Source organism: Gymnogyps californianus, chromosome 11, assembly GCF_018139145.2.
Source record: "Gymnogyps californianus isolate 813 chromosome 11, ASM1813914v2, whole genome shotgun sequence".
Taxonomy (NCBI): Eukaryota; Metazoa; Chordata; class Aves; order Accipitriformes; family Cathartidae; genus Gymnogyps; species Gymnogyps californianus.
This window is the reverse complement of record NC_059481.1, coordinates 4268955-4296088: the sequence shown is the minus strand read 5'-3', so window position 1 is coordinate 4296088 and position 27134 is coordinate 4268955. Positions and strand designations below refer to the sequence as shown.

Here is a 27134-nt window from a genome sequence, read left to right as displayed (position 1 = left end):
ACCATTAAGTAATCATCTGACAATTCTTCTGGCAGCAAAAAGCAATGGCTTAAATTACCTATGGGTACCTCTGAAAACTTTAATGATTCTGGCACTTTGCCTAGAAACTTCAGAAACTAAATATCTTCATCTGGATCCCATTCATGAGTAATCCTCTCCCGATTCCCCATGTATCCTGCAAGTGCTGAATTCAATATTTTACAACAGAGCTCTGGGGAGAGGTTGTAGGAGGGAGCACAAGACAATAAATTTAGAATCACAGATCTGTCCTAGAGTTCTGGACAAAGACAATAAAGTCACTCTGACTTAAATCAACATAGCAACATAGTACCAAAGCTTTGATAGCTCAGCAGCTAAATAGAAATCTGTGACCAGCACATAAATAGCCAAATAGCAAATACTGCATCTCCAGACTCTGAGGAGCTGTGAATTGTTACCTAAGACATTTTGAAGATGTCTTCCGTTTTCTACAGCATAAGGAAAAAAACCCCACAGTAATGACACACAGCATTAGTTCTTTAAACCCTAATTTTGTATTACATGTAAAATTCTTCCTACAGTAAGGAGCAAAGTACAGAGTCACAAGAGGTCCTCGTGGTCCTTTACAGGGACATTGCTGTGTATTACAACTGGTAGTCTTATTTACTAATTACTCCTCTATTCAAATTAGGGCAATATTATAATACATTCCTTATTGGTTCCATTTAAAATTTCCCTTTGTCCTCAAAGAACAGGTTAGATTTAGGTTTTAATTGGTTTTCATGCCCTCATGAGACTTAAAAAGGGGCCACAAATCAGCCCAGATATGTTCCTACTCTTGCAAAAAGGGTCAGCTGATTCAACAACCATTTTGCTTTTCATAGTGCACAAGAAGCCAGTCTCTCAAATTGCTCATATAACTTCCTCCCACACAAAGGTATACTTAAAAGCAACACAAACGCTTAATAAAGAACAAAGTACTAAAGATAAAGTTAACAGCTGAGACCTATTTTGCCATATAACACAGTTGGCACACACCTTCTAGTAAAACCTCTCTCTTTACTTGCAAAAAATAAAGTATTTTTTTGTTCTGTTAGAACTAAATATCCCCCAAAATCAGGCCATTTATTTTGGTGAGCAGACCAGTTTTACAGATAGCTGAAAACTGTGTGGGTGAATGGGAAGGAATGAACAATGTATAAAGCCTTTTTTTATACTGCTCTCCCCCCCCCCCCCCGGCCGGCTCTATTCAGCAGTTGGGAGTGTACTACAACCCTTCACTGACCTTGGTACAGATTTTCTGGCTCTGTTCTCTCCTGCATAGCAAAAACCCAGACCTGGAGCTGAAATCTTCTAGTAGCTGCCTCTGTATGGCTATTTGCAGGGAGTGCAGCAAAGTTAGGTCACACAGAACTCATTATTTCATCTCTTCCTCATTTTTTCAGGTCACACTGATTCAATTTCAGCCTTATAAAAGGTCTTTTTTTCCTCTTTCCATTTTGCTAGAATTTTATTTTCTTTGTCTAGTCCTTTCTAACTGGAATCCTACTTCCAGCACACAAAAAAGGTATATAAAGTTTGCTACCTAACTTCAAACCACACCAGGTAAACAACACTGTAACAGGACAACATGCACTGACTTCTTCAAAAAACTAACAAAGAAGTATTTATGCCAAGGACCTTGAATGCATCAGAAGTATTTGGAATTCTAGTCTTTGTGATATTCTTTCACTCGAAATTTAGAAACAGACCAAATGCTAAACATCTTTCTAAAACAGGAAGCTTAAATTTCCTGTTTGCAGTGGGTGCAAAACACTCTGTATTTTTAAATTCTCTTTTAGCTTTTTTTTTTTAATAAAGAAAACATGGAAACTTTTATTTGCTTAAGCACATCACAATAGAAGCATGCACGGACTAAAATAGAGGCATTATTACTAATTTAGCGAAATCCTAAATTTCATAAGTCAGTGTGTACATATACCTATACTGATCACAAGTCAAATACTGTTTTATGATCTTTGGACAGATTAAACAAAAAAAATGACAATTCTAGTATTAACTGCAGTAGGACTCCAGAAGCAACAACAACAACAAAACATTCAAAAGCTTTCAAAGATTTCTTAAACTTTTTTCTTTTCCAAAAACGTTAAGTCTACAGTTTGCTCCTAATGATGCTTATCCAGGATTACAAAGCCCAGAACAGAAGAAACCATTACGATAAAAATGATCCCAACCAACTGTTTACCTGAAAGGGTCAAGCAAATCTTCCAAGTGACATAACATGCAAGTTGTTACCTAAACAAATGTGAAGTTAGATTTAACTTAACAGAAAAGTAAGTATCTACATGATACAGTCATTCAGTCTCTGGGAATGGATAATTAGTACTCAGCAATATTGACAAACTTATAATAATCAGAAGTTAAAATATTTCCTGTGAGATGTGTTGTTCTGTCCTTAAAATAGGTATTTCCAAAAACTCTAGAGATGGGAAGAAGATGCTTAACTACAAAGGTCAATTATCATCTAAGGATTATTCCCCCAAATTCAGAAGGGAAGAGAGACTTACTTCCATAGCTGCAGCTAGGGTATTTTTGAAAGTCCATTCAAAGTAGATTATACGCATTGTAATATGTCCAGAGCAACCGCTACTGAACTTCTGGAGTCTTTAATGCCGCTCTTACCATCAAAGACACATGAAAGGATGGCACAGGAGCATTGACTTTTTTTTTTTCCTTGACTATCTGAACTTCGCTCTTTTCTGGTATTTGAGAATGCCTGTAATCTCACCACATGGTTGAAAAGCCATTAATCATTTAATATAGTGAAGCTTAAGAGCCTAGTAGTTTACCAGTATTTTCAGCTAGCCTTCCTTATTTTTGCTAAGCTGTGAGTGGCTGAGCCACAGGAGCTAAGCATACCTCTTGTCAGAACTGCTATACACGAACTGCTGCTGAAAGAGCCTCTGTGCTGTAAAATGAATGCTATACAACTAGATATATGCAAACAGGATACAAGCAACATAGTCCATACTGAATGATGCTATTAGGTTTAATGCCGAACTAGAAGTTAGCATAGAAGAACAAATCCATTTAGAATCTTTGTAACAATTTTCTCTCATTCTAGCCTCAAAAGATACACCTTATTCTCCATTAGATAGCAGAGACACCATTAGGCAGCCAAGGTTCTTGTGGATCTGCACGGTAGTAGAAGACAAACTTAATTTGTGAAAAATTGGTAAATCAGTTTGTTAAAATAAAAACTCAAACTACTTTACCCGTTTTCATAGCTTTCTGAAATACTCATTGCGTTTTCATCTTGTAATTTTTTTGTAAGAGTCTCTCCACTCTTAGGCATGCTGACAAACTCTCTAAAGCTGGTCACAAATGTGCTGAAGAACTGTGCGGGTCAGGCATAAATAAACTACTTGGACAACTGAAGAAACGAACAGTAACGGGTTATTTGTTAAAAAAAACAACACGTAATACAAGAGGAGGAGACTACAGCTACAAAAGCTATTTCTTTCTGATTTTAACATGCTTGAAATGTCGCAGTGCCTGTGAGCTGCTTACTGTTAAACTTTCCTTTTAATTCAGTTTTCTTTAATTATCCATGAGAAGAATTTTAATGAGCCTACAATGCTTTAAGATGCAAATCTTTTCTTTTGCCAAGATTTCCAATGAATTCATTCACAGAAGTTGAAGCAATTCTGATTTTATTAACTCTAGTTTCAAAAAAGAACATTCAATGAAGTTATTTTCTTAAAGAAAATGCCGATTAATTACATTAGGAAATGCCTTCAAGTCAATTACACCTATGAAACCCAGTACTGCAATAGCCAAGCACCTCCTCCAGCATCACAACTACACCAGCACTTCATCGACTTCACCAAACCAGGCCTATCACATACTGTAGAAGTTTCTACACATGACTGAACAAATTACTTCCCTGGATGTAAGAAAGTCTAGTTTAGCTACTTAGGCTACTTCTATACTAGTAAACAAAAAAAGATCCAGAGAATGGTTCAAGCCACCCACTGTGAGCACCCTCCCTGGGATGGTTTTGGTCTGTGCCAACTGGCATTTCCCTAAGCCAGGGGACAACCCAGGCCAGGGGCTGTTACTGGGAGACTATATTAATGACTACCCTGTCTGGAGGAGGAAGAGAGGGATGCAAGCCGTACCATGCCATTTGCCTTCAGAGGCAGAGAACACGATCTAGAATGTTTTATTTAGTGGTACAAAGACAGCCACAGTGATTAGGAAAATGTAAGACTGTGGCAGGTTGACCCTGGTTGGATGCCAGGTGCCCACCAAAGCTGCTCTATCACTCCTCCTCCTAAGCGGGACAGGGGACAGAAAATATAACAAAAGGCTCATGGGTTGAGATAAGGACAGGGAGATCACTCAGCAATTGCTGTTACGGGCAAAACAGACTCGACTTGGGGAAAGAAATTGATTAGCAGTCAAATCAGAGTAGGATAATGAGAAATAAAACCAAATCTTAAAAACACCTTCCCCCCACCCCTCCCCTTCTTCCCGGGCTTAACTTCACTCCTGATTTTCTCCACCTCCTCCCCCAAGTGGCACAGGGGGATGGGGAATGGGGGCTGCGGTCAGTTCATCACACATTGTTTCTGCCACTCCTTCCTCCTCAGGGGGAGGACTCCTCACACTCTTTCCCTGCTCCAGCATGGGGTCCCTCCCACAGGAGACAGTCCTCCATAAACTTCTCCAACATGACTCCCTCCCACGGGCTGCAGTTCTTCATGAACTGCTCCAGCGTGGGTCCCTTCCACAGGGTGCAGTCCTTCAGGAACAGACTCTCCTCCGGCACGGGTCCCCCACAGGGCCACAAGTCCTGCCAGCAAACCTGCTTCAGCGCGGGCTCCTCTCTCCACGGGGTCACAGGTCCTGCCAGGAGCCTGCTTCAGCGTGGGCTTCCCATGGGGTCACAGCCTCCTTTGGGCATCCACCTGCTCCGGCGTGGGGTCCTCCATGGGCTGCAGGTGGATATCTGCTCCACTGTGGGCCTCCATGGGCTGCAGGGGGACAGCCTGCCTCACCATGGTCTTCACCACGGGCTGCAGGGGAATCTCTGCCCCGGGGCCCGGAGCACCTCCTCCCCCTCCTTCTTCCCTGACCTTGGTGTCTGCAGAGTTGTTTCTCTCACATCTTCTCACTCCTCTCTCCAGCTGCAATTGCTGCTGCACAGCAATTTTTCTCCTCCTTAAATAAGTTATCCCAGAGGCACTACCACCGTTGCTGATGGGCTCAGCCTTGGCCAGCGGCGGGTCCATGTTGGAGCCGGCTGGCATTGGCTCTGTCGGACATAGGGGAAGCTTCTAGCAGCTTCTCGCAGAAGCCACCCCTGTAGCCCTCCTGCTACCAAAACCTTGCCACACAAACCCAATACAGACTAGTAAACATCTAACTTCATAGAAAGATGTGAATTTTATTCCAGAGTATCTTGCACCATATCCAAATGCCTAATTGTAGATAAAGCATTTTGAAGTGAAAGGAAAAGAAAGAAAACTTCGCAGTGGGATACTAAGGGGTCTATTCTCACATCAGAAACTTGCTTTGAAAATATCTGAACACAGAACAGGGGATATTTCAATGGTAAAAACATGTCACCTTATGCAGTGAAAACTCATTTTTGTCAGGATTGATTTACTTCTTCATTTTAGATCATTTTGGGATACTTCTCTAAATTCCCACTTTGTTCTAATGATACTTTGCAGAAAGCCGTTAGGTATCTTCCATGGACTTGCAACTAGCTTTCCAGAAATATCATAAAGAAAAAACAAGATTAAACTGTTGCAAGAAATTTCGGTTTTTTTCTTCTTCTGGTCATCTAAAATGTTTGACATGCTATGTTATATGAAGGAATCCAATTAGATGACCACCAATTACCTTGTTTGTGTTGCATCTTGGGTGTTGAGTGGCTAGGTAACAGGCTGGTCTCATGGAAGGAAAACGGCTGTTTATTCCCTAAAACTTGTACTTTCAGCAAATAAACAGAAAACCTCAAATATACATCTCTTTTATACGTACTGTGTTTAGAAAGGATTTTTTTGTTTTGTTTTTCATATAATCTTCCTTTAACTGATGGTTAGAAAATTATTTTGATGCAATCAAGGATTCTCCGATGCTAAATCACTCCCCTAGTAACAACAGTGGCTGCAGGGCAGCCAGGCTGTGAAGCAAGGGGAATTTATCTGGGGGGACTGGTGGAGACGAGTTGCTTTTGGACTGTGTATTGTTTGACTGTAATAGAAGACTCACATGATTGTGATAAGCTGTAAGTTTCCTGCAATTGTCAGCTACCAACAGTCCTGTCATTTTAACAATAGCCTTATGAACGTCATGCTGTAAGAAACAGTTCTACATGGAATTTGCCTTTGTAGTTCTGGCACAACATTTCTAGGTACTCTTCAAGTAATAAATCCTAACAAAACGAGGCTAGCAACTTATGTAGAGTTCAGTAAGGAATGATCTTCACCTTCAAATGATTTTTACGTGCTGCAGTTTACATGATGCTATGGTCCTTTTCTTTCATGCCTATATCTACCTGCATGCAACTTGCACAAGACTGCAGTAGATTCAGACTGAATTTTTGCAGTGGGATGGGCTGCTTTTTCCAGCTACAGGTTAAAATTTCTGGGCGTGGATAGGCTCACAAAGCTATGAAGGAAATTAAGAGGCAAATAAAGCTCACATACTGTTCACATCCTTTGCTCTACAACTATGATTGGTATCTTTCCGGAATTAGTGACTGATACTTAGAGTTGAAGACACTGTCACTACAAACTTGCACTGTCACAAGATCCCAAACAGAAATATTACAGAGGCCAAAACAAAGCGATGTTGTTACTAAGGTCATTAACCAACAGAACCACAATGCGCAGATCAGCCTCAGCATGGGTGGAGTGTATGGCACCCCATCATGTTTGGGACAGGATGTTTCAGGTTTAATTCACAATGTCACTATGGCAACATGAAACTGCCCATCGCTGGGAACTCCCCCATTTCTTTACTCGTAAGGCAAGAATGTTTATGTTTCTCCATAAAACCTGTATGTATTTAAAATGAATAGAGGAGTATACTAATTCTGGATGCTCCTTGCTGTTCATCCCAATTAGTTTAAGCAGGTTGTTGATTCATGTAACAAAACAACTCCATGTGATTAGCCCTTTTTTTTTTTTTTTTAAATCGTGTAACTGGTAACAAACATCTTAGTATAAACAATGCTTTTTGGTACAAGCATGATGTTAAACTGGTAGTCCTATTGTTATTCCAGACTTCCAGCACTGAGTCTAAAACAAAAAAACCCCCTCACCCCACAACAACCAGCAGCAAAACGTCTAATAACCTTTACAGTTTCTATTTCAAAGGCTTTGTTACATTTGTTTACAAAAATGGCACCACTTCTAATCTTTTCTTCATTATTTCAAATCGGTCCTCCTAAAGCCTGGCAGTTTTTCAACTTGCTACAAACTGCAGCCCTCTGTCTGCTATGTTCCTGAATGGCTGTTAACTGCATTTACTGTGATTACATACAGCTTTCACACACAATATATTCATGCAACTTCCCCCCCCCCCCCCCAGTTTCTCATAAAATTAAAGATTTAATTTTGGCCTCTAAAACATTTTAGCAAAAATAAAAACATAATCAACTCCACAGTAACTCTTAAACGAGAGTAGGTTTCAGGGTTTAAGCAAAATTCTCATTCCAAACATGTCTTTAAACATTACTGTGGCTAAGCCTCCATTAAGTCTTAGTAAACAAATGAGTCTCAACGCTTACCTTAAAGATCAACAAATTTACACTAGCTTGGGCCAAGGAGAAGATGCTGAGGGCAGATTCTGTAATGAAAAGCTCTAGGCAAGCAACATCTTTTTAAACTTACATACACTTTTTATACTAATTCATTTCTAACGAAGGAATTCAGACTAGAAAACGGACAACTTTTACCCCTAGCTGTGTCTCCCCATACTTGCAGAACTGAAGAGAATTTATCGATACTCAAACCAGCATCTCTAGGCAAAAACAACAAGACTACCTCATGTACATTCGTCAGGTGAAGCAGTTTATCCCACCAAACACTTTGTTATCCACAATCATAACCAGCTGCATGTATTAGTATTTCAGGAAATTTCCAGTAGCAATCTCTCTGTAAAAATGTTTTCTCTCATTGACCATGCCACAGCAACAGGAATTTCATTTTGCTTTTCTGAACAATGCACTCTGCTTTCTAGGGAATTGTTCCACAACAATATAGAGAAAAACACAGATTAGTTTGTGCAAAGCTTCTGGAGTCTGAGTGCCAATAACAAAAACATTTTAGATTTGCCTGTAACTACCAGTTTGTACTAATTAAGGAAGAGAATTGTAAGGGGAAAAAAAAGTAGCTGTGAATGCACATCTGGAGAAAGAGGCAGCTGTCTCTGAGCAACTGGAGAGAGGCGGAATATCCTGCCAGGTCAAAACAACAGTTGGTCTGAGGACAGGCACATCTAGAAACAATTTTGCTGCTTCTTTCTGAGAAAAAGATTGGTTTAGACTCAAATTAAGTAGCTTGCATTTTCACATTTACTTATAGGTGTTTATTTATCCCGTCATATTTGCGGTCAAATTTTCTACAGGCCCAAACCACTTAGAGATGCCCAGCCTTTAACCAATCAAAACAGTACTATGAAAACAGGTCTTTCTTACTCCTTCTGTATTACTAGGAATTAAAATTAATTACTGTAGATTGTTGCACATTAAAACTTGCCTCAGAAAAATCCTCTGAAGATGCTAGTCACTCGCTATACACTGCCCTAAAATAGCTCAAAACAAATGCCATCATTTAAATTTTCTTGCAGATGCTGATCTTTTACTTTCCATCACAGGCAAAAAGATTTTCCTAAGAGCTTGTCTCTGTACAGAACACCCTTTTCAGATATTAATTATGGGGAAAAAGTTGCAGTACTATTAAAGGTCCATTACATGAAACTTATACTTTAAATAGCCTTTTTAAAGTATATTTTAAATAAGACTAAAAATTATAGATTAAAAATACTATTTAAAGGGTGTTTTCCTAACAGCTTTGTAGAAGTTGTGGTACCTGTTCAGGTTTGGATGCTGAAAGAATCCAGCTCAACACCAAGAAGAGTCTGTTGTGATTCTGATTTCACCTTCCAGAAGGACTATTAAAGCTCTTTATGCAAATTTAGTGTGACTGAAAACAGACACAAGTTTCAAGCCCTCAGATTCCTGATTTTTTTTCAGGCGTTTGTAATGAAAGATATTCTTGGAACTTCTTTACAAAAATCAAGGGTGCTGCAAGAAACTGCAGCTGCAGTTCAGCAGATTGTACTCTAACCTGTGTCTCCAGGATGCTGTTTCCCACAACAGCTTCACAGTTTAGAAAGCATGATTAACGAGAAATGGTAATATGGCCAGATAAAAGACGGAAATGCAAACAAGGAGATTCTATAAGTATTTCATACAGCAGAGATTAAAAGATAAATGCATAATTCTTGTAGCACATAAAGATGCTGTATGCTCCCAAGGCCAGGTGGGAGGCAGTGTTTTGACTCGTTTTGTGCTAACAGTGGGAATATCTATTTCAGAACCGAAGGCAGAGTCCTCTGGTGGTTAAATGAAATGGGCAGTAGGATCTAATTATTCCCCACTCCCATTCCAGTCCTGCCTACTTGCAGAGAACGGAAATTCTCTGCTTGTTTTCCTGTTTACACCTACATGCAAATTTGATACTCTGCAAGTAAAAAGTCACAAGGTGATTCATAATATTACATGCAGCAGGAGAGAAAGAAAGGGAAAGAATAGTAAAAGAGAACAGCTGTTCATCTGAGAAATGGGTAACCAACTGCTGGTGAGGAACAACCACAGACTGAAGGAGGCAAGGTGTGCAGCAAAAGAAACAGAAGTGAGCATATACACGCTTGATCACCAGGTTGGTTGAGTAAAGGAACCACCACTGTAATTCCTGAGGAGTATGTCCGCATGTCTAAAGGCTGTATTACCTTTATCGCTAATTATGACAAATTAAATGAGTAAAATCAGCTGCTGAGGATTCCAACTCCACTCCATAAATACAGTATTGATAAATAGGAAATGTTTTGCTTCAGGTAGCTAGAGAAGTACTGTATTCCCCTCAGGTATCAGGATGACTGCAGTTCTCAGACTAGAGCAATGCAGGAGATGCAGATGATGACGCAAAGAATACTGATGGACTGATATCCTTCCTATTCTTCTAATCCAAACACCAGCCCTTACTAATTTTCTCACCAATTCTTTGAATAAATAAGGAGTTCGGTTGTACCAAATGGAACCAAAGATGGAGAAAACAAATACTGAATATTAAAGTAAATATAACCTGATAGCTCCCTCTAATAAAATGAAAGGAAAGTAAACAAAGCAGGAGGCTCAATCCTCTTAAGCAAAGATCCCTACCAGCAAAGATTTTGGCTGTTACTGCTAGTAATAACTGTTACTAGTAAGAAACCACTCATGAGTCTGAATTCATATTATATTTACCAATATCTACGTATACCTACATGACGGTTTCTACTCACAGAAATTATATACTGTCTCTTTACAACATACTATAAATTGAGCTTTGAAATTAAATTCGCAGTGAAATTCATTATGTGCTTTCAAAGCCTCTCATCTGCTGAAGCATTCACCTACTGCAAACCTATTAACAGAGTTATCATTTCTTCTTAAACAGGAATATTATCTTCAGGACTATAGGATTATAGCTAATTTATCTTTAAGGTGAAGACCATTACTAGAATAAACTGGTTTTTTCCTTAAAAAAAGGGATATATAGTTCTCAGCCTACAAGTTTACAGAGTAACTTATTAATTTTAGAAAATAAATTTGTCAATATAATTTCACAATTACAAAACACAGATTTAAATGTTCAGCTGCTGATAATTATACTTGGACAAAATAATAGTCACCAACATTGATTTCTTTCTTGTGGTTTTGAACTGTTCCTTTCATTGATATTTTGGATTATTTTCCTGTAGATTAGCTCCCCCTCCTTTAGTAAATCTACATGCTTAATACAAGCAGGAGTACACAAAGAAGCAATTGCATTAATTCAATCTTCTAATAGTATTTACCTGAAATACCATAGAAAGTTCATTATAATGGCACTAGAGCTTTAAACCATGAAAATTTTTCATTCAAAACCGACATTGCCTTTTTTTTCTTTTTCTCCATTTTCCACTATTAGACAATGCAACAGTTTTTTTTTTCTTCACAGTCACCTTTTTACCTGTACTGTGGTTGACAAAGTGCTGCAGCCTTTGGGTTATCATAACCACAGATGTTCCTGCTTTATGAAACTGTTTCTAGGAATAAAAAACTGTTTCCTGGAATAAAAAACAGCTTGTAAGGATTTCTACTGATCTCGAGTTTGAACAAAATCTGGTTTTAGTTCATACAGTTTTTCTGTATTTTTCACTTGGGATTTTCAGCATTAATTTGTCACCTTCTATGAAAATATGCTTTTACTCAGCTCCCACACCAGTACCAGTTACCTCCTTTCACCTGAGCAGTAAATAATTAATTGGAGACCTTCGGTTGCCTGGAGAGAGATGAACACCAACCCAGCTTTCTAGCCCACTCTCGGCAGGCCGGCTTGAGGAAAGGCTAACAAATAGAGCAGGGGCACGCCATTACCTCAATCAATTTTAAAACGCCCAAAATACTGGGGAAAAAGGCATCAGAAATCCAATCTCTTAACTAACAACAACAATTTCTAACGCACAGCCAATACTCACTTCCCAGGAGTGAGTGACAAGAGTGTTCGTCACACTCTCCCGAGGCGAGATGTGAATTAATGAATTTTACAGGAGAGAAGGAAGGGAAAACTGCCACCAATTAAGAAGGCTGCTGTAAAATTACACTTTAGTGACCAAAACCTGTGATACCTGACGGAGAGAAACCGCCCCTTGGAGAGCCTCCTCCTTCAGGAGGAAGATGGGGAGTGACCTCCCCGGCTCGCCTCAGCCCTCACCAGGCCGCGCCCGCCGCAGCACTGCATCTCCCGCCTCCACACCGGCACACACACGCTCCTGAGGCGCCAGGCGGGGGCGAGCGGGAAAAAGCTCCTCCCCCTGCACGTACCGGCGGTGACGTCACGCGCGGGAATTCTAGACCGTTCCAGGGCCGTGACGTATGGCGGCGTCATTCCAGAAGATTCGGCCGGTGCCCCTATAAAACCCGCGGAAGAGGCGGGGCAACGGTGATCGGCGAGCGGGCGGTAGGAGAGGGGCGGCTGCGGCGGTGAGCGCGGCCCAGCGGGCCTCTGCGGGATGCCGGGCGGGGTTGCCCGCTCTGGGGCGCGCGTCCGGGGCGGCGGCGTAACGGGGGGTAACGCAGAGTAACGCGGCGCGTTCTCCCGCAGGGCACCATGGTGAAGGAGACGGAGTACTACGATATCCTGCAGGTGAAGCCTAATGCCTCCTCCGAGGAGATCAAGCGCGCCTACCGCAAGCTGGCGCTGAAGTACCACCCCGACAAGAACCCCAGCGAGGGCGAGCGGGTACGCGGGGGCCGGGGTCGGGCTGGGACCGGACCGGGGCCGGTGGGCCGCCCGCGATGAGGCGGCAGCGCTCCCGGCGGCACCTGCGGCGGCCCCCCTGCGCTGGGCAGGCCCCTCCGGCGGGGTGGCGCGGGGCCGGGGCCGGGCCCTGCCTGCGCCCTGCCTGCGCCGGCCGGGCTTACCGCAGGCGCCGCCGGGCCTCAAGATGGGCGGCTGCGCCGGGAGAACCGGGGAGCTGGCGCAGAGCCGCGTGCGTGGGGCACCGCGGGCCTTCCACGTACCGGTCGTTGTTAAGGTACAGCGGCGGAAAGGGCGCCCTTAACTTTATTTTAAAATTGAGCTTTGCCTAAAGGACGGACATAATGCCTTTCCTGCAGCATAGCGCGATTAAACGAAGGCTGCCGTTCTTGTCTGTAAAGCTGGCAGCAGGCCTGATGGCCTAGCTGTGGCAGGAGGGGATGCGTTAGTTCCTCTTTTTGGACGCGGTTCCTACCGGTCTCCCCATAGTTGCCAATGGGAACTCATTCCTATAGAGATGCTGGTTAAAACAGGCAAAGCTGAAAGGATTTCTAGTGTCCTAATGGCCATCATGCTGCCAGATGTTGCAAAGACCAGTGGTGGATCCGGCTGCCAGCACTACTGTGCATGCTGGGGTTGCACTGGATGGATTTGTGTTCCTGAACAGGATGAGTTTTCTTCAGAGAAAATGCTAATGCAGATGTACAAGGTAACTATCCAGAGAAAATCATTGGGCTGCATATGGGTGGACTGTTTACAACAAAAGCGTTTTACATGCTATTGGCAGAGACCTGCTCAACTCCACATGTTGCCTAGGAGGATAAATGAGCACAACAATTGGAGAACTATGGAAGACTTGACTGATAGGGTTATTTATCTAAAAGCTGGTCTGGTAATACCTTAACATAGGAATAGAAGCTCTGTATTTGTGTATCTAGTACACTAATTTACAAAACTCAAGCTAGTTAAATAGTAACATAGTCAGAGGTAACCTTTTCTGCTCTTATTTTTGGCCTGCTTTTTTATTTACACCACTTTACCTGGTTATAAGTAAATCACATTTAAAATGGAAGTAGTCATTTCAGTAATAGCAAATTGTGTTTAAAAATTGACTTAGTCATCTTAGTAATAGGAAATTCCTGACAGCTATTTTTTTAAAAAATCTCTTGATTTTTTTGATAAAGTGGGTGTTTTGATTTGTATCTTAAGTCCTTGTATTTGCGATGAGTAAGCAACACCAGTGTCTGGTCATTTAAATCTCTGTTTAGTTCTAGCTGGATGTAGCAGCTCAGCAGGCATGAAGGATCCCTCTGTAGCTCTAGAATGATTAGCACTGCTGTGGCCATTGAGCGTCTGGGGACATCCAAGACTTGGGGGATAGTATCATATCCCTTTGTAAATGGATTTGTTAGAGGTGTATAATGGTTGCAGCTGCCGCAGTCATCAAAGTGTAGTTTGCATATGCTTGTAAGTTGGATGTGACTCTGAATTAAGCCCACTTGTAACATGGGAGGAGGGGGGGAGAGGGAGAAAGGGGTGGTTTTCCTGGACAAAAGTGTACTATTATAGTCTATTACACATTTGTTTAGGGAGTTTCCTTTTGGAAAAAGACAAATGCTATAGTGGCTCCATCTGACGATGGAGTTGCATATGAGAGGGTTACTTTTCCTCTTGGTCATAGTTGTTTTCAGAGCTTCTTTTTTCTTTTTAGTTTAAACTCATATCCCAGGCTTATGAAGTTCTGTCGGACCCAAAGAAAAGGGACCTCTATGACCAGGGTGGGGAGCAGGCTATTAAAGAAGGAGGCCTGAGTGGCGGCAGCTTCTCTTCACCCATGGACATCTTTGACATGTTCTTTGGTGGTGGAGGCCGAATGAATAGAGAGAGAAGAGGTACACAGTTCTAAACAAGTTCTAGAAACTCTAACCATGCACTTAAGCATAAAACACCTGTGCTATGGTACTGCTGTTCTGTTAAGTGCACATAGTGTGGATATTACTTGTTGCAACAATAGATCAAGTAAACTATTATTTTTTTAGTTACTCTAGCATTAAGATTCTAATAAAGTAGATAACATGATGTAGCCATAGCAATCTTTCTGATGAGTTCTGTTTATTTTTTGTTAAAGTGGGTGTGGGTATCTGCAGGGGAGGGGGCAACATTGGTAGGTTACAACAGTTGAATTAGACTTGTTTTAAGTTACGTTTTTTCCAGATCTGTGCCTCACTTGCTCATATGCTTTGGGCAACTTGCTTCAAAGGACACCATCAACTTAAACTTCAGTAATGTTAAAATCTCATGAAAATGTTTGGGAGAAATTATGTTAAACTGAGTACAGAGTGCTGCCAAAAGCACGGTATGATTTTTGTCTTTTTCCATGCCCAGTGTCTGTTGAAGGAGCAAGTAGTAACTTGCTGTAAAATCTTTGAAATTACGCTATGAAGTGGCATGGAAATTTATAGGTAGACATAACAGCAACTTCTGAATTGACTAGATCTGAAGCTGGTAGTGTCCTTGCATCTTGCTGTCTCAGTGAAGCTTATAAAATTAGGGGTAGGAGCAGGGATAGGGTGGCTTTAATGATGCTTTGCTTAATTACAGCTAAACTTTATGTTCTGACATAAGTGGGTGCAGCTCAGTGGAAGCTGATGGAACTGCACATGCTTTTAAGGGGGCTGAGCTGTGTTCCAAGTTTGGAATGAACTTTACATTTCTTCAGTGAGACTGTGCATGTATGAACAAGTGTAGAAGCCTTTAAATAAACATTTGTCCTTACAACAGCTGAACCAGAATTAATCTTTCTCTTTTGTTTTTTTTAAAGGCAAAAATGTTGTGCACCAGTTAGGTGTATCTCTTGAAGACTTATATAATGGTATTACAAGGAAACTGGCACTGCAAAAGAATGTTATTTGTGGAAAGTGTGAAGGTAAAAAAACAAGTAGTGGTTTCAAACCCCTCTTACTCCAAGTTTTTTGTGTTTTTTTTTTTTTTTTTAAAAAGAACATTGTGGGGGGCTGGGAATAAAGAGGTGTGTGTTTATTTTTCTCCCCCTGAAAGTCTGCCAGGGTACTTAATTGTTATTTATGCTTATCCAAGAATAAGGCTCTCTTAAACATAGCAGTATGAAGTTATTGTTCTAATGGCAGACTTAAACTCACTGCAAATTATAGTTAAGGGTACCTAAGTTAAAAGTATCTTAATCTGGAACTTTAATAAATGGCTGTTGCATTAAACTTTTTTTAATTGGTCTGGGTAGAAGTCTAGCTTGTATTATGCAACTCATTTTACAGCTATTAAGTATCCATAAGGACTGGTCGTCTTTGAGGTAAATCTTAATGAGGTCTTGTATCTTAGTACTCTATTAAATATTTAGCAAGCGGATTCTAAAGTATTAATGGAATGTCTAGGTCTTGAAGTTGGTATGCTGGTAGTTCCTTGAAAACCAAGATGTATTGGGAGGTGGGGCAGAGGCTAATAAAACAAGCTGTGCATAGAAAACTTCACATTCGTTGCTTGTAGAAACTCCTAACTTGTGGGGCATGTTTTGTGATGGAAACTACATTTCAATTAAATTGGAAATATATTACTGCGGTACTCTTAAGTTGCTCTAAAGGTGCTTTTGAAGTCAGTGAGTTCCAGCCTGACTACTGTAATGTGGGGGGTTTTTTTGAGACTGAGATCAGATTTAACTTTTTTGTCAAAGGTTATGGCGGAAAGAGAGGGGCAGTAGAAAAGTGCCCTGTGTGTAAAGGAAGAGGAATGCAAGTTCTGGTTCAGCAGATTGGACCTGGCATGGTACAACAAATACAAACTGTGTGTCCAGAATGCAAAGGCCAAGGTGAAAGAATAAATCCGAAGGACAGGTGTGACAACTGCAATGGCTGTAAGGTTGTAAGAGAGAAAAAGATCATAGAAGTCCATGTTGATAAAGGTAAGAACCCATGCATTTGTTCTGTGTCCCTAATCATAGTCTATAGTTCTGCAGAGAATAAATGGGTTTCTTTTTTCCAGGTATGAAAGATGGTCAGAGGATAGTATTTCATGGAGAAGGTGACCAGGAGCCTGATCTGGAGCCTGGTGATGTTATAATTGTGCTTGATCAAAAGGATCACAGTGTCTTTCAGAGGCGAGGGCATGACTTAATCACAAAAATGAGAATTCAACTCTCGGAGGCTCTATGTGGTTTCAGAAAGACCATTGAAACTCTGGATAACAGAGTTCTTGTCATATCATCTAGGCCAGGTAGGTCTTGAGAGTTCGGATGCTATATAAACTGCTTGCCAGTTTCATTGTGCTTGGACTGGGTTTTTGGGCGAGGTTTGTTTTAACCAGTTGATGCAACAGATTAAAACTACGCTTGCAGTCATTTAATTTAGTTGGTTGTCATTCATGTCGCTCCTTCTAAAACATGAGATGCACAACTATAGCTAAAGCTGTCAAATGCTTCTCAGTAAACTTCAGCCTCAGTCGGTGGATAGCCAGGAAAATACTCAAGAGGCCAGAAACTTGAACTGGACTAGATTATCTGTTAATTCAGCCTGAAGGCTGTGCTAAGAGAAGCCGATTCTCTTACAGTAGAGGAAATAGCCTAAATGGCCTTACTTCTGTATAGCTTGGTTTTAGTACTTTTCAGTCTACAGCCTTTTCTATGGGTTGCTTAGCAGTCTCCCTCAGATGCTGTGGGAATGCTGCTTGTGTATAACCCTGCTTTTCATGGTTATGAAACGTCTGTCACATAAGCTTACTTACAGGTCTTACCTCTGTGTAGGTGAGGTGATAAAACATGGTGACCTAAAGTGTATCTACAACGAAGGGATGCCTGTCTACAAATCTCCAATGGACAAAGGCAGCTTAATTATACAATTTTTGGTAAGTTGACTGCTTTTCTGTAGCAAAGATATTGGTGTTGGCATCAGGAGTAACTATTTATTAAAAAAAAAAATCTATAAAATTTTAGGTCCAGTTCCCAGAGCACTACTGGCTCCCAAGGGAGAAACTGTGTCTGCTGGAGGCTCTGCTGCCTCCACGAGAAGATGTTATGATTACAGATGAGATGGATCAGGTAGACCTTGAAGATTTTGACCCAAGTGAGCAAACCTACCGTAACAGTGGGGGAGAAGCATATGAAGAAGATGAGGAGGGTCCAAGAACAGGAGTACAATGTCAGACATCTTAAAGCAAGGTGGAATGGATGTCATCTAAAATGTAAATTTTCACAATGAAAACTGCATGGCTGTAATAGCCACTGCTTGTGGTTTTTGTGTTCAGCAAATTGAGTTGCTGCGCTGTCAGTATCACCTTTTTGTAACTAATTTATATTGTGTTCTTGTAGTCTTTATATATAAAGCAAATGTTACACAGCTGAGAACCAACTGAGTTGGTATACATTTTCCTTTGCTGTGAAGGTTCTCAATTTATTTCACCTATGCTATTTATATAAGACTGGCAATATTGATAGAGGCTAAGTGGAGTGTCTTATGTAAATACTTTCATACTGGAAAATTAATTTCATAGAATAAAACTTAGCAGAAATAACTTCTAATAAATAGAACTCTTCACACTTTATCATGCTTCTCTTGTACTTTCTAAGCTGCTCTAGAACCCCCTTTATTGAAATAAGTTTCTCTAAGCTCAGACTCCTATCACCTAGTCTAGATTTTTCTCCATATTCAGCTTTGTGTCAGCTGCAACACTAGTACCTGTTTCGTTTGTATTTCAAAGGCATTTTGTGCATGCCCCATTCCTTGCCTAGTAGCACTCTTCCCTGTGCTCTTCTGTTGTATTAGAGTGGCATTCCTTCAGCTGCTTAGCTCCATGTAAGTGTAACTTAGAGTTATAAGGTATCCTTCTAATGTGTATAGAGTGTACCCTACATACTTCTTATTCAGATACAGGCAAATACTTCCAAATAAAATCTTGATCTTTCAGAAGCTCAAGTTCTACCTTTCAGCCTTCCCTAGAAAGTTTTTTTTATTTCCTCCTAGGTGTTGTGTACTTGAGCCTTAACTAAGATGAATAAAGCAAAACCACGTGTTGGGTACACTGCTGCTGTTTTATAACATGACAAGGTACCATAGTAGAATGATGACATTGAAGCTTTTTTCCTTTTATCTGTTTCCTAGTAGCATTTGTATTAAGTCAGGATTGGAAACAACTAGCACCCTTTAGTGAAATGATACCACGATGAATGAGCTACATGTCACCATACAATTGCTAGAACAGGTGTTCAGCTTAAGTGACCCTATTGCACTCATTGGACATCAAGATGAGTGCAGGCTATCATTTCCCATGCATACAACACATAGCCTCAGTCACTTTTCCTTTTGCTAAAATAAGCTGCTGTGAGACTTTGTCAACACTTTCCAGCTCCAGTCTATTTATGTATAAAGACAGGGGAGATTAACTGAGCAGTTACTTCATCCATGACTACATATTTCCAAAAATACATTTTTCCAAGGATTGGACACAAGTTACTTGCATCTGCAGCTTTTATTTTTAAAAAAGTAAAGCTTTCTCTCATGCTAAACAAAATCAAAATTACATATAAACATACCTGATTTTGCAGATCAGCATTACTAAAATGCCTTTATCATACTAAAAAATTACACAGAAGGACAACAGTATTCCTAAAAACTGCCACAAGAGTTAACCAAAGGGTCTGAGTCAAGACATTTAAACTGGACAGTCATAAATATGAATTTCTTGGTCATCTCCAACAGATACAATTTTGGACCCACTTCCATTGTATTTCACTCCCCAAACCTGCAGATAGGACATACACAAGGTTATCAACAGGAGATTAAGAAAAAATGTCTTCATGGCAGTCATACTTACTGACTACAACAAGCAGAAGAGGGAAGATTATTTAAGATTAGAGCTGGTCCAATTACAGCTTCTGCTTTCACAGCAAATGAGGTTGATGAACCAGAGAAGGACACTGCCATCTAGTAGCCTAACAAGTTCTTATATTCCACTCCTATTGACAATGGATTACACAATCTAAAGATACTTGAAAAAGGCTGAAAAGTACGTGCCCCAGTTCATGTAAATCAAACCTAACATTTTCACTCTTACCCATCCTGTCTTCCTTTCTGCTAAGAGTATTTTACAGTGCTTTCAGGAAAGCAAAAGAGGAAGTATTTTTCATGCAGACTGACACATCATGACAGACTGAAGAATGATGCAGTTTATCCTTGGGCTAATTAAGAGAGCCATTTACTTATCAGTGCAAAACTTAAAAATTCAGGTTAGTCCTCTGACTTAACTTATGGTAGTTAAACAAACTCTTAAGTAACCCTCATCTCCATCATGAGGATGACATCAGGAAAAGTGAAGGCTACCCAGCATATGAACATGGGATTGCAGAATGGATATATTGACAATAGCATGTTTTGGTTGGGGAATCTCTTACACCATTTTGCATTAATACCTAAAAAACAGCCTTCTCAAGAGCTGATACATCTCTGCCTTCCACAAACTTAGGAGATTATAAACAGCTAAAACAACACTGGCAATCCAGTTCTGCTTGGTACTTCAATACTAAAACCCCTATAGCTGTAGATAACTGAAAAGAAGGTTACCAGCAAAAAAGTACTATGGAAGAAAGAGCCCAAATAAAATCTGAAAGAATTTCCTTTGTTAAGTCTTCCTCTATGATCCATTAAAAAATAGCATTGTTCTATTTAACATCTAACATTTGGAAAAAGAGTAACTAGGTAGATACCTAACTTCCTCTTCCTGCATGGGTAGCTATCGCTGAGGGGGGGGGAAGTATTACAGACATTTGAGGAGGAAAAAGTTGCAAGTTTAAAGGGTGCTTTCAAGCATCTTTTTAGATAATTCCATTCTTTTAAATAAGTATTTTCCCCCCTTACACATGCACGCGCTGTGTAAGTGATAGAAATAAGACCATAGACAAAGATAAAAAATACAGTCTGCTAAGAATCCTTTTGGCCACTCAGGATTGCCCTTATTTGGACTTGAAAAATGCAATTACTTGGAAGAGATCAACCTACGTGCTTGGAGTATTATTTCAATATTAAATGCCAAATAATCATGAACAACTTTCAAGATTTCATTACAGCAAGCTAAAGTCCAACCCCGAAGCTATAGCGCCAAGTTGAAGCACAAATGTGCACAACTACACAACTAAAGTTCTCCTGTGAACGCAGTGAGCAATAGTAGACGTACCTGATCTTGGTGGTCAAAGAAAGTGTGAACACACGTTCTCGTTCCAGCATCCCAAACTTTTACGCTTTTATCAGATGAACTGAAAGAAAAATAGGATTGATCAATGTTTAAATTAATAGATTAACTATAGTTTAGTGCAAAGCTTAAAAGATCTCATACGGTAGACATAAGAAACCTTCTTTCACCCATCAAATACAAGGATGAAATAGCAAAGGAGTGCATCTTCTGCCAGGTTTCAGTTAACCTTCAAAATACATTTACTGTTTCGGTATCTGCAACATGAAAATGAAGGCTCCCATTTCAGCCAGAAAATTCTCTGAAGCAAGTTCTTTGGATAAAGAAACTCCTGTTACATATACTTGGTCCGCCAACTGCCTGAGCTGTTTTAAGAGTAACACTAAAGTTCAACTAGATTAATGTACTACTACATTAGGTTGTACTTTCTAATTCAACAGCAATTTTTCAGCTATTTAGAATCAAATTGCCGTTCTCTTAGGTTTAGATGTTCTTCGCTTGTAGGGAACTACACTGCTGTGGGATGACTTACACTATAAAAATACTATGCACTACAACTGGTATCACATCACAGATTGGCTCTTGAGTCTTTAATTGTAATGTACGTTATTCCATTATAGATTCCATTGCAATTTGTACACATTACTTTTTATGATCCATCTCCCTTTATAAATTTTTTTTTTCCCCCGCTAAGCATAAACAAGTTAAAAATCCTCAATACCTGGAAACAAAATGGGTATCATCAGGACAAAATGCTACATTTAATACCCAGGATCCATGACCACTTAATGTGCCAGCCAAGTTTGCATGTTGCCTGTGGAAAGAACAAATTTTAACATTTGGTTTGTGAATTCCCGGGAAAAAGCAACAGGAATATACTCCAGCTAGTGCAGTCAGGAATGGTTCAATGCAAGGTCATGGAAGGTGACTTCTGGACATTTGTTCATCCAAGCGGAACTGGTGTTGCAACAGATTCTGTTTCTCCATTTCAAATGGTTAACATAAAAGAAGTCACTAAGAAGATACATTGGTGGACAAAACAATTTCACCATGAAGAAGGCAAAGTAATGCAGGTTTAGGGGAGAGATCACTGAAGCAGTGCCTTCTCCTCCCCAGGGTCTTCCATGGTTTTGCACAATGCAATAGAAATAGGTCATAAATACAATTTCTTGGGTACAGATGTTGAAGATGGGTAAACACAAAGACACAGAACAGATACATAAAACTATTAGCCTGTTGCCTACAGGGCAAATATGAGGAAAGTAATTTGTTTTCAAGTTAAGGCTGTCATCCACCTATGCACTTTTTAAAAACTATCTAAGGGTGTAGTATTTTATTACTTAAGATTATTTATTACATAAAGAAGTCACCAAAAGCTGAAGGGAATTAGAGAGAGCAGAGGGTTTGATATATTTTTTACAGTATCAGCCTCTCCAAATAGTTATTTTCCTGTTAGCATGTCTTGCAAAATAACAACTTACACATCGTAGATTTTGATATAGCCGTCATCTGAAGCAGTTACAAGTAACTGAGAATCTGGAGAAAATGTCAGTGAACGAATAGGCATCGCGTGACCTGAAATTCAAAGTTATATAATGGCTTAGAATGCAGCTATTCCTCTTACTAATGACAGTGCTTAAGAAGCTACACCAGAACAATGTTTCCTGTTAAAAGAAAGCAGCCTCTGAAGAGTCTTTCTCTCTGTGCCTCTACAGGCATCTTCGCAAAACATAAAATGGAAGCTGACAGTAATTCTGAACTTTGAATGTTAAGGCATGTCTACTGCAACACAAAAGTATCTTATTTTTTCAGTTGTGGACCTTTATTAGAAATTATGTCATGTTTTCTAATATGATTTCATATTAAGTGGTTGGAGTTTTTTAATTAACTATACAACTGGGCAGAAACTGCATGACCATTAAAAGCCCATTTATCTGTTAGAAAAATGCACATCTTCTACAACATAAAAAGTTTGGTTATTTTTTAAAACAGGAATAAATTGCTATAAAACTGATACCATAGCAAAAAGAAAAATCATACGCATGGCAGCACACATTTGGCTTAGCTTCATTCCGTTGTACTGCACTGCAATACAAGAAGGAACTGCAACTTAAGAATTTACTTAGGTATTACTGACTATATCTTTTGAGATGGGCATTTATGATGCAAGCCTGAGTTTACAGTTTGCTTCTAATATTGTAAGCGGTTTAAGTTACAGCACACTAAATAACTAAATACTGTCTAACGGACAGAAACATCAACTCATTTATGCCATGGCTTTTGTGCCTTATATCCTTTAATTTTGTTGAGGAATGAAGCCAGAACTTGGGTATTGCAAATACACAAACCATTACCTTCTAGCGTATGCAGAAGTTTTCCAGTTGCAATATCAAAAATATTGATAATGCCATCTATTGCTCCACTGGCTAAGTATTTTCCATCTGGACTCTGTAATGAAACACAAAAAATATGCATTTAACAACTGTATGCATTTATGCTATGTACCTCCCTGACACTCTCTTGGCTACTTTTCACAAATACAATCTATGGAAGATACCTGGGCTCCAAAAATCCTGAAGACTTCAGCTGACTTATTCACAATATGTGTATAAGCAAGATCAGAGTATATTTTCATATATGCAGGGGGGGAATGTCACACAGTTTATATTTGGAACTATCAAAATATGACTGTCATTTAGTATTATGTAGAGATAAACTGATAGATGGAAACAACAATATCTGATTTACAACATATTACAGCAACAGCAATTTCACAGAAGAAATTATCAGTTGTGCTTCTTACATATGCAATGCTAAGGATGAACTTTCCTCTGGTGTCCAGAGAATATTCTTTCTTTCCGGTTTCAACACCAAAAATATTTACTTTTCCCACATGACTTCCTGTTGCAAGGTACTGGGAATCAGGTGAAAAAGCCAGGGACCAAGCATCAACTGTATTAAAAAGAAAAAAAATTCAGTTAGCTGAATACTGTTTCTAGATCTTATTCAACAATGTCAGTTCTGTATGCATCTGTTTAGACATTTAACCCCCTAACTACTCTTAATACTCTGAACTCTACTACATACTGTTAAGAAGAGCGTACATTCTCATGAAAGTTAATTTCCTTCTATGTAATTAATGGAGCATAGCTTGAGCCATTTATTTCCGTTTAGTGAAAGATTACATTTTCTAATAAGACCTTGAGCTTATTAGACTCTCTTGTAACAATGAATTTAGAATTTAAGACTGCATGAGTTAAGTCTAAATTCTTACTTTTCTCCTGGTACCAAAAGATACTAAACCAGTAAAGCAACACTAGTATCTAGCAAAGCACAGAAGATGTGGGAGAAATACAGATATACAAATGTAACATAGATCAACATTCCTTGCAACGGAATTTTAAAAACCGTACCTTTTATAGCAGTACAATGTATTTATCTGGCACAATGTAATTCACAGGTTTTTTCTATAAGCTTAATATTAATAACCTAAAACACTGCAAGATTGTTCTTAAATTAGGGATTGCCAGTGGACCAATTAAATATTTAGAATAGGATCTTAGGCCCTGAATTCCAACTTGGAGGACGTAACATTGATCCAGACTTCAGCTTTACTGTGTTTTGACTTGCTCACTCAGGATTGGATGCACTGCATAAAGAAGCATCGCATATATGGCTCAAATTCAGTGCAGTGCAGTGCTTACGAAGAAAGGTCAGACTTTCTTTGTAAATAAATTTGAATAAGCATTTGAATTATTTTTTAAAATATCCTTTTCTCAATACATCTGTAAGAGCAAACCGGTTTCCATTCTGCTGTATGCATCTAGCAAAAAGCATATCTAAATGTATCTGAAAAAGCGTAAGTAGTGTGAAAAAATAAATGTAAAATTATCTGATGCTACTTTATGTTCAATTCATAAAATCACTAAGATTTTTGCAAACAAAGATTTAAAAAAAAAAACCCTAGTCATCTCATATACCCTAATTATATACTGTACAGTATTTACTATCTAGAGTAAGTACCCTTCTTAAGCAGAGACAGCTTAACACTGGTATCTTACCAGGACCAGCATCTATTGACTTGATTTGTTTGCCAGTTTCTAAATCCCAAAGGCGAATATGGGCATCTAGGGAGCTGGATGCTGCAATGGAGCCTGTGTGGCTGATATCCACAGATACCACGCCCAGCTGGTGACCCTCCAAAGTCCATTGTAGATCCAATTTTTCATCATTCCTTTTGTTCAAGGGAAAGAAAAGCCCAGTTATGAACAGCTGGGGGTACTTAACCGATCTCCAACCTCAGACAAAACAAACAAACAAGACAACCCACATTTCTCCATTTTGTTCAGCAAAAGGGGAATCCAAATTCACCCATGAAATGTGAAGATAGCTACACACAAAATGCTCTCTGTACTTAAGGGAAAGAACCGACAAATCAATTGTTTACCATAGTTCTGCAAAGCGCGTACTTCACCTTAAGTTTGTAAGTGATCTCACTGAAATTTCCATTGCACATCAATACATGGGTACTTACACAGCGGACTGTTAATCTGTCAGCATAGTGCGAAATGCAATGACCAACATTTTTATAATCACCACAACAGAGCTACTGATGTCATTAAAGTGAAGCACATACTTTAATACTGCTTTGGCTAAGAGATAGAACAATTTCTTTGCAAAAACACACTTCAGTGTCCCTTGTATGAGGATTATGAGAATTTATTTTTTTAATAAAAAAGGAAAATGTCATTTCCTCTTTAACTCTATTCCCATTATGCTCCCAATGCATTGTCTCACAAAAAGTTGCATTTCTAATTCTTTGGTTTAGAAATACATCAAGTTGTACTATTCTCTGGCAGACGACATGTAGAATTTGACATGCGTTTTCAAAAGGGTTCGCATTCTTTGAAAATTAAAGCACATCAGAATGCTACCACTCCAAGAGAAAGCACGCACCAATGAAGATAAGCTTGCTCAAGAAAACAGTTCTGTGTGCCAGGCTACCCCTTCCCTGATGTAACTTCTAACATCCCTGCAGATTATGGAAATTCAAGACTGCTGTATCTCCATACTGACTACTTCCAAGGCTTAAAACTGGTTAGTATGGAGCACTTCACTTACCACTTCCAGACCTTCACTAGATCGTCCAAAGAACCAGAGATCACTGTTTCAGAACCATCTTTTTTATTTTTTCCCCAGGCAACTGACCAAATGGCATCATCGTGAGCTAAAAAAGAATATAAGCATAGAAATTAAAAATTAAGTGGTTTCTTTTGATGGAAGACAACTACCAGTTTTGGTAATGCTAAAATTGCTGATTGTAATGTTGGCAATAGACCCCTTGCTTTTCAGGTCTATCAGTGCTCTGAGAGCCTTGTCACTGTTTTCATTGTTTCAAAACACATGATGTAATTTTGTTCACCAAGGTCACTGTTGAAAAAAACAGTATAGCTATTCTTGAGTTATTCAGATTTGTACTTAATATAAACATAATCCAGGTCATCTCACAAGTACATCTGCCATTATCAATTTTATATCATCCAAGAAGACCAATATTATTTAATACGTTAGCGTTTTCTCACCTTGCTCTTGCTTGAAGAGAATACCGTACTGGAAAGAAAAAATAATTAATATTACGTATGAGCAGCCTAAAAAAAATATCAAGCTAGCGATTAGTTTAATTAACGCTGTGTTTTTATTTACCTGTGTGGTCATGTCTTTATGGAAGCAATCTTAACAGGAATGCTCTGGAAGGAGAAAACCCATTAGGCTCAGCAATAAGACTCTGCCTCAGAAACACTGCTCTGGAAGGAGAAAACCCGGCAGGCGCAGGAGGAAGGCCTGAGGGGAACCCCGCCTTTTTTTCACCCTCCGCTCGCACGGCGAGAAGCGCCCGCCATGCAAGCGCCCAGCACCCCCGCCGCGGCCTCCCCGCGGCCGCCGTCGCCCTCCCTCGCGGTACCGTACCGGGCCGGACCGGACCGTGCCGTGCCGAGCCCTGCCGGACACAGAGCCTCCTGCCCACCGCCACCCCGACACCAACAGAGCCGCCGTCGCACTGTGATGACGCCTTCTACCACCGAGAGGACGGCAAGAGCGCCTCTCCCCACAGCCCTTCTCTCCGCCACAAGAACAGCGAGGACTCTGGCCTCGCGCTCTCTACTGCCGCCGTGTGGCCAGGGAGGCTCCCTTCGCCCTAACGGCCGCGGCGGCAGCCCGCGCCCAGCGCGCGCCCAGCCCGCCCGTCCCTCGCTGCCACAGCCCGCCGGCGGGAACGACGGCCCGCCGCCCTCCGTCGGCAGTCTCCTCAGTGCCTCAGGTGCACCGCAGGGACGAAGGCAGCGGGGTTCATTCCCTGCAGCCTTC

The 27134-nt window shown here is 40.1% G+C and overlaps 3 protein-coding genes across 7 annotated transcripts in view; 1 reads left to right on the top strand and 2 right to left on the bottom strand.

Annotated features, from left to right (window-relative positions):
* Window positions 1-3334, bottom strand: part of ACSBG1 (acyl-CoA synthetase bubblegum family member 1) — a 42634-nt gene extending 39300 nt beyond the window's left edge. Inside the window, exon 1 of the mRNA XM_050902974.1 lies at window positions 3255-3334. Coding sequence (XP_050758931.1) covers window positions 3255-3334 — 80 coding nt within the window. The remainder of the gene's footprint in view (window positions 1-3254) is intronic.
* Window positions 3335-12362: 9028 nt separating this feature from the next.
* Window positions 12363-18128, top strand: DNAJA4 (DnaJ heat shock protein family (Hsp40) member A4). Of its 5 annotated transcripts, none has more exons than XM_050903699.1 (7): window positions 12367-12545; window positions 14275-14455; window positions 15385-15489; window positions 16267-16494; window positions 16575-16805; window positions 17332-17432; window positions 17521-18128. In XM_050903699.1, the coding sequence occupies exons 1-7, from the start codon at window positions 12414-12416 to the stop codon at window positions 17737-17739; spliced, it is 1197 nt and encodes a 398-aa protein (XP_050759656.1). In that variant the 5' UTR covers window positions 12367-12413; the 3' UTR covers window positions 17740-18128. The 5 variants fall into 5 exon arrangements, with proteins under 5 accessions (XP_050759659.1, XP_050759658.1, XP_050759656.1 ...); XM_050903700.1 differs by lacking the exon at window positions 12367-12545 and adding an exon at window positions 13145-13272; XM_050903701.1 differs by lacking the exon at window positions 16575-16805 and having other exon boundaries at window positions 12364-12545.
* A 909-nt stretch (window positions 18129-19037) lies between these two features.
* On the bottom strand, window positions 19038-26781 carry SKIC8 (SKI8 subunit of superkiller complex). The gene is made up of 11 exons (XM_050903705.1): window positions 26736-26781; window positions 26472-26515; window positions 26351-26378; window positions 25890-25995; window positions 24830-25002; window positions 23572-23720; window positions 23123-23216; window positions 22250-22343; window positions 21490-21582; window positions 20754-20832; window positions 19038-19325 (listed from the first exon to the last, which is right to left on the bottom strand). The coding sequence occupies exons 2-11, from the start codon at window positions 26481-26483 to the stop codon at window positions 19236-19238; spliced, it is 918 nt and encodes a 305-aa protein (XP_050759662.1). The 5' UTR covers window positions 26484-26515; window positions 26736-26781; the 3' UTR covers window positions 19038-19235.
* Window positions 26782-27134: the final 353 nt, after the last annotated feature.

Excerpts from the sequence above, each read along its gene's own strand:
- DNAJA4 (XM_050903699.1), top strand. The coding sequence starts at position 12,414 with ATGGTGAAGGAGACGGAGTACTACGATATCCTGCAGGTGAAGCCTAAT. Across the intron at positions 14,456-15,384 it reads AATGAATAGAGAGAGAAGAG|GCAAAAATGTTGTGCACCAG; the intron begins GTACACAGTTCT and ends TTTTTTTTAAAG. Across the intron at positions 16,495-16,574 it reads AGAAGTCCATGTTGATAAAG|GTATGAAAGATGGTCAGAGG; the intron begins GTAAGAACCCAT and ends TCTTTTTTCCAG.
- SKIC8 (XM_050903705.1), bottom strand. Across the intron at positions 23,721-24,829 it reads GTCAATAGATGCTGGTCCTG|TTGATGCTTGGTCCCTGGCT; the intron begins GTAAGATACCAG and ends TTTTTAATACAG. Across the intron at positions 20,833-21,489 it reads GATACCCATTTTGTTTCCAG|TTCATCTGATAAAAGCGTAA; the intron begins GTATTGAGGATT and ends TTTTTCTTTCAG.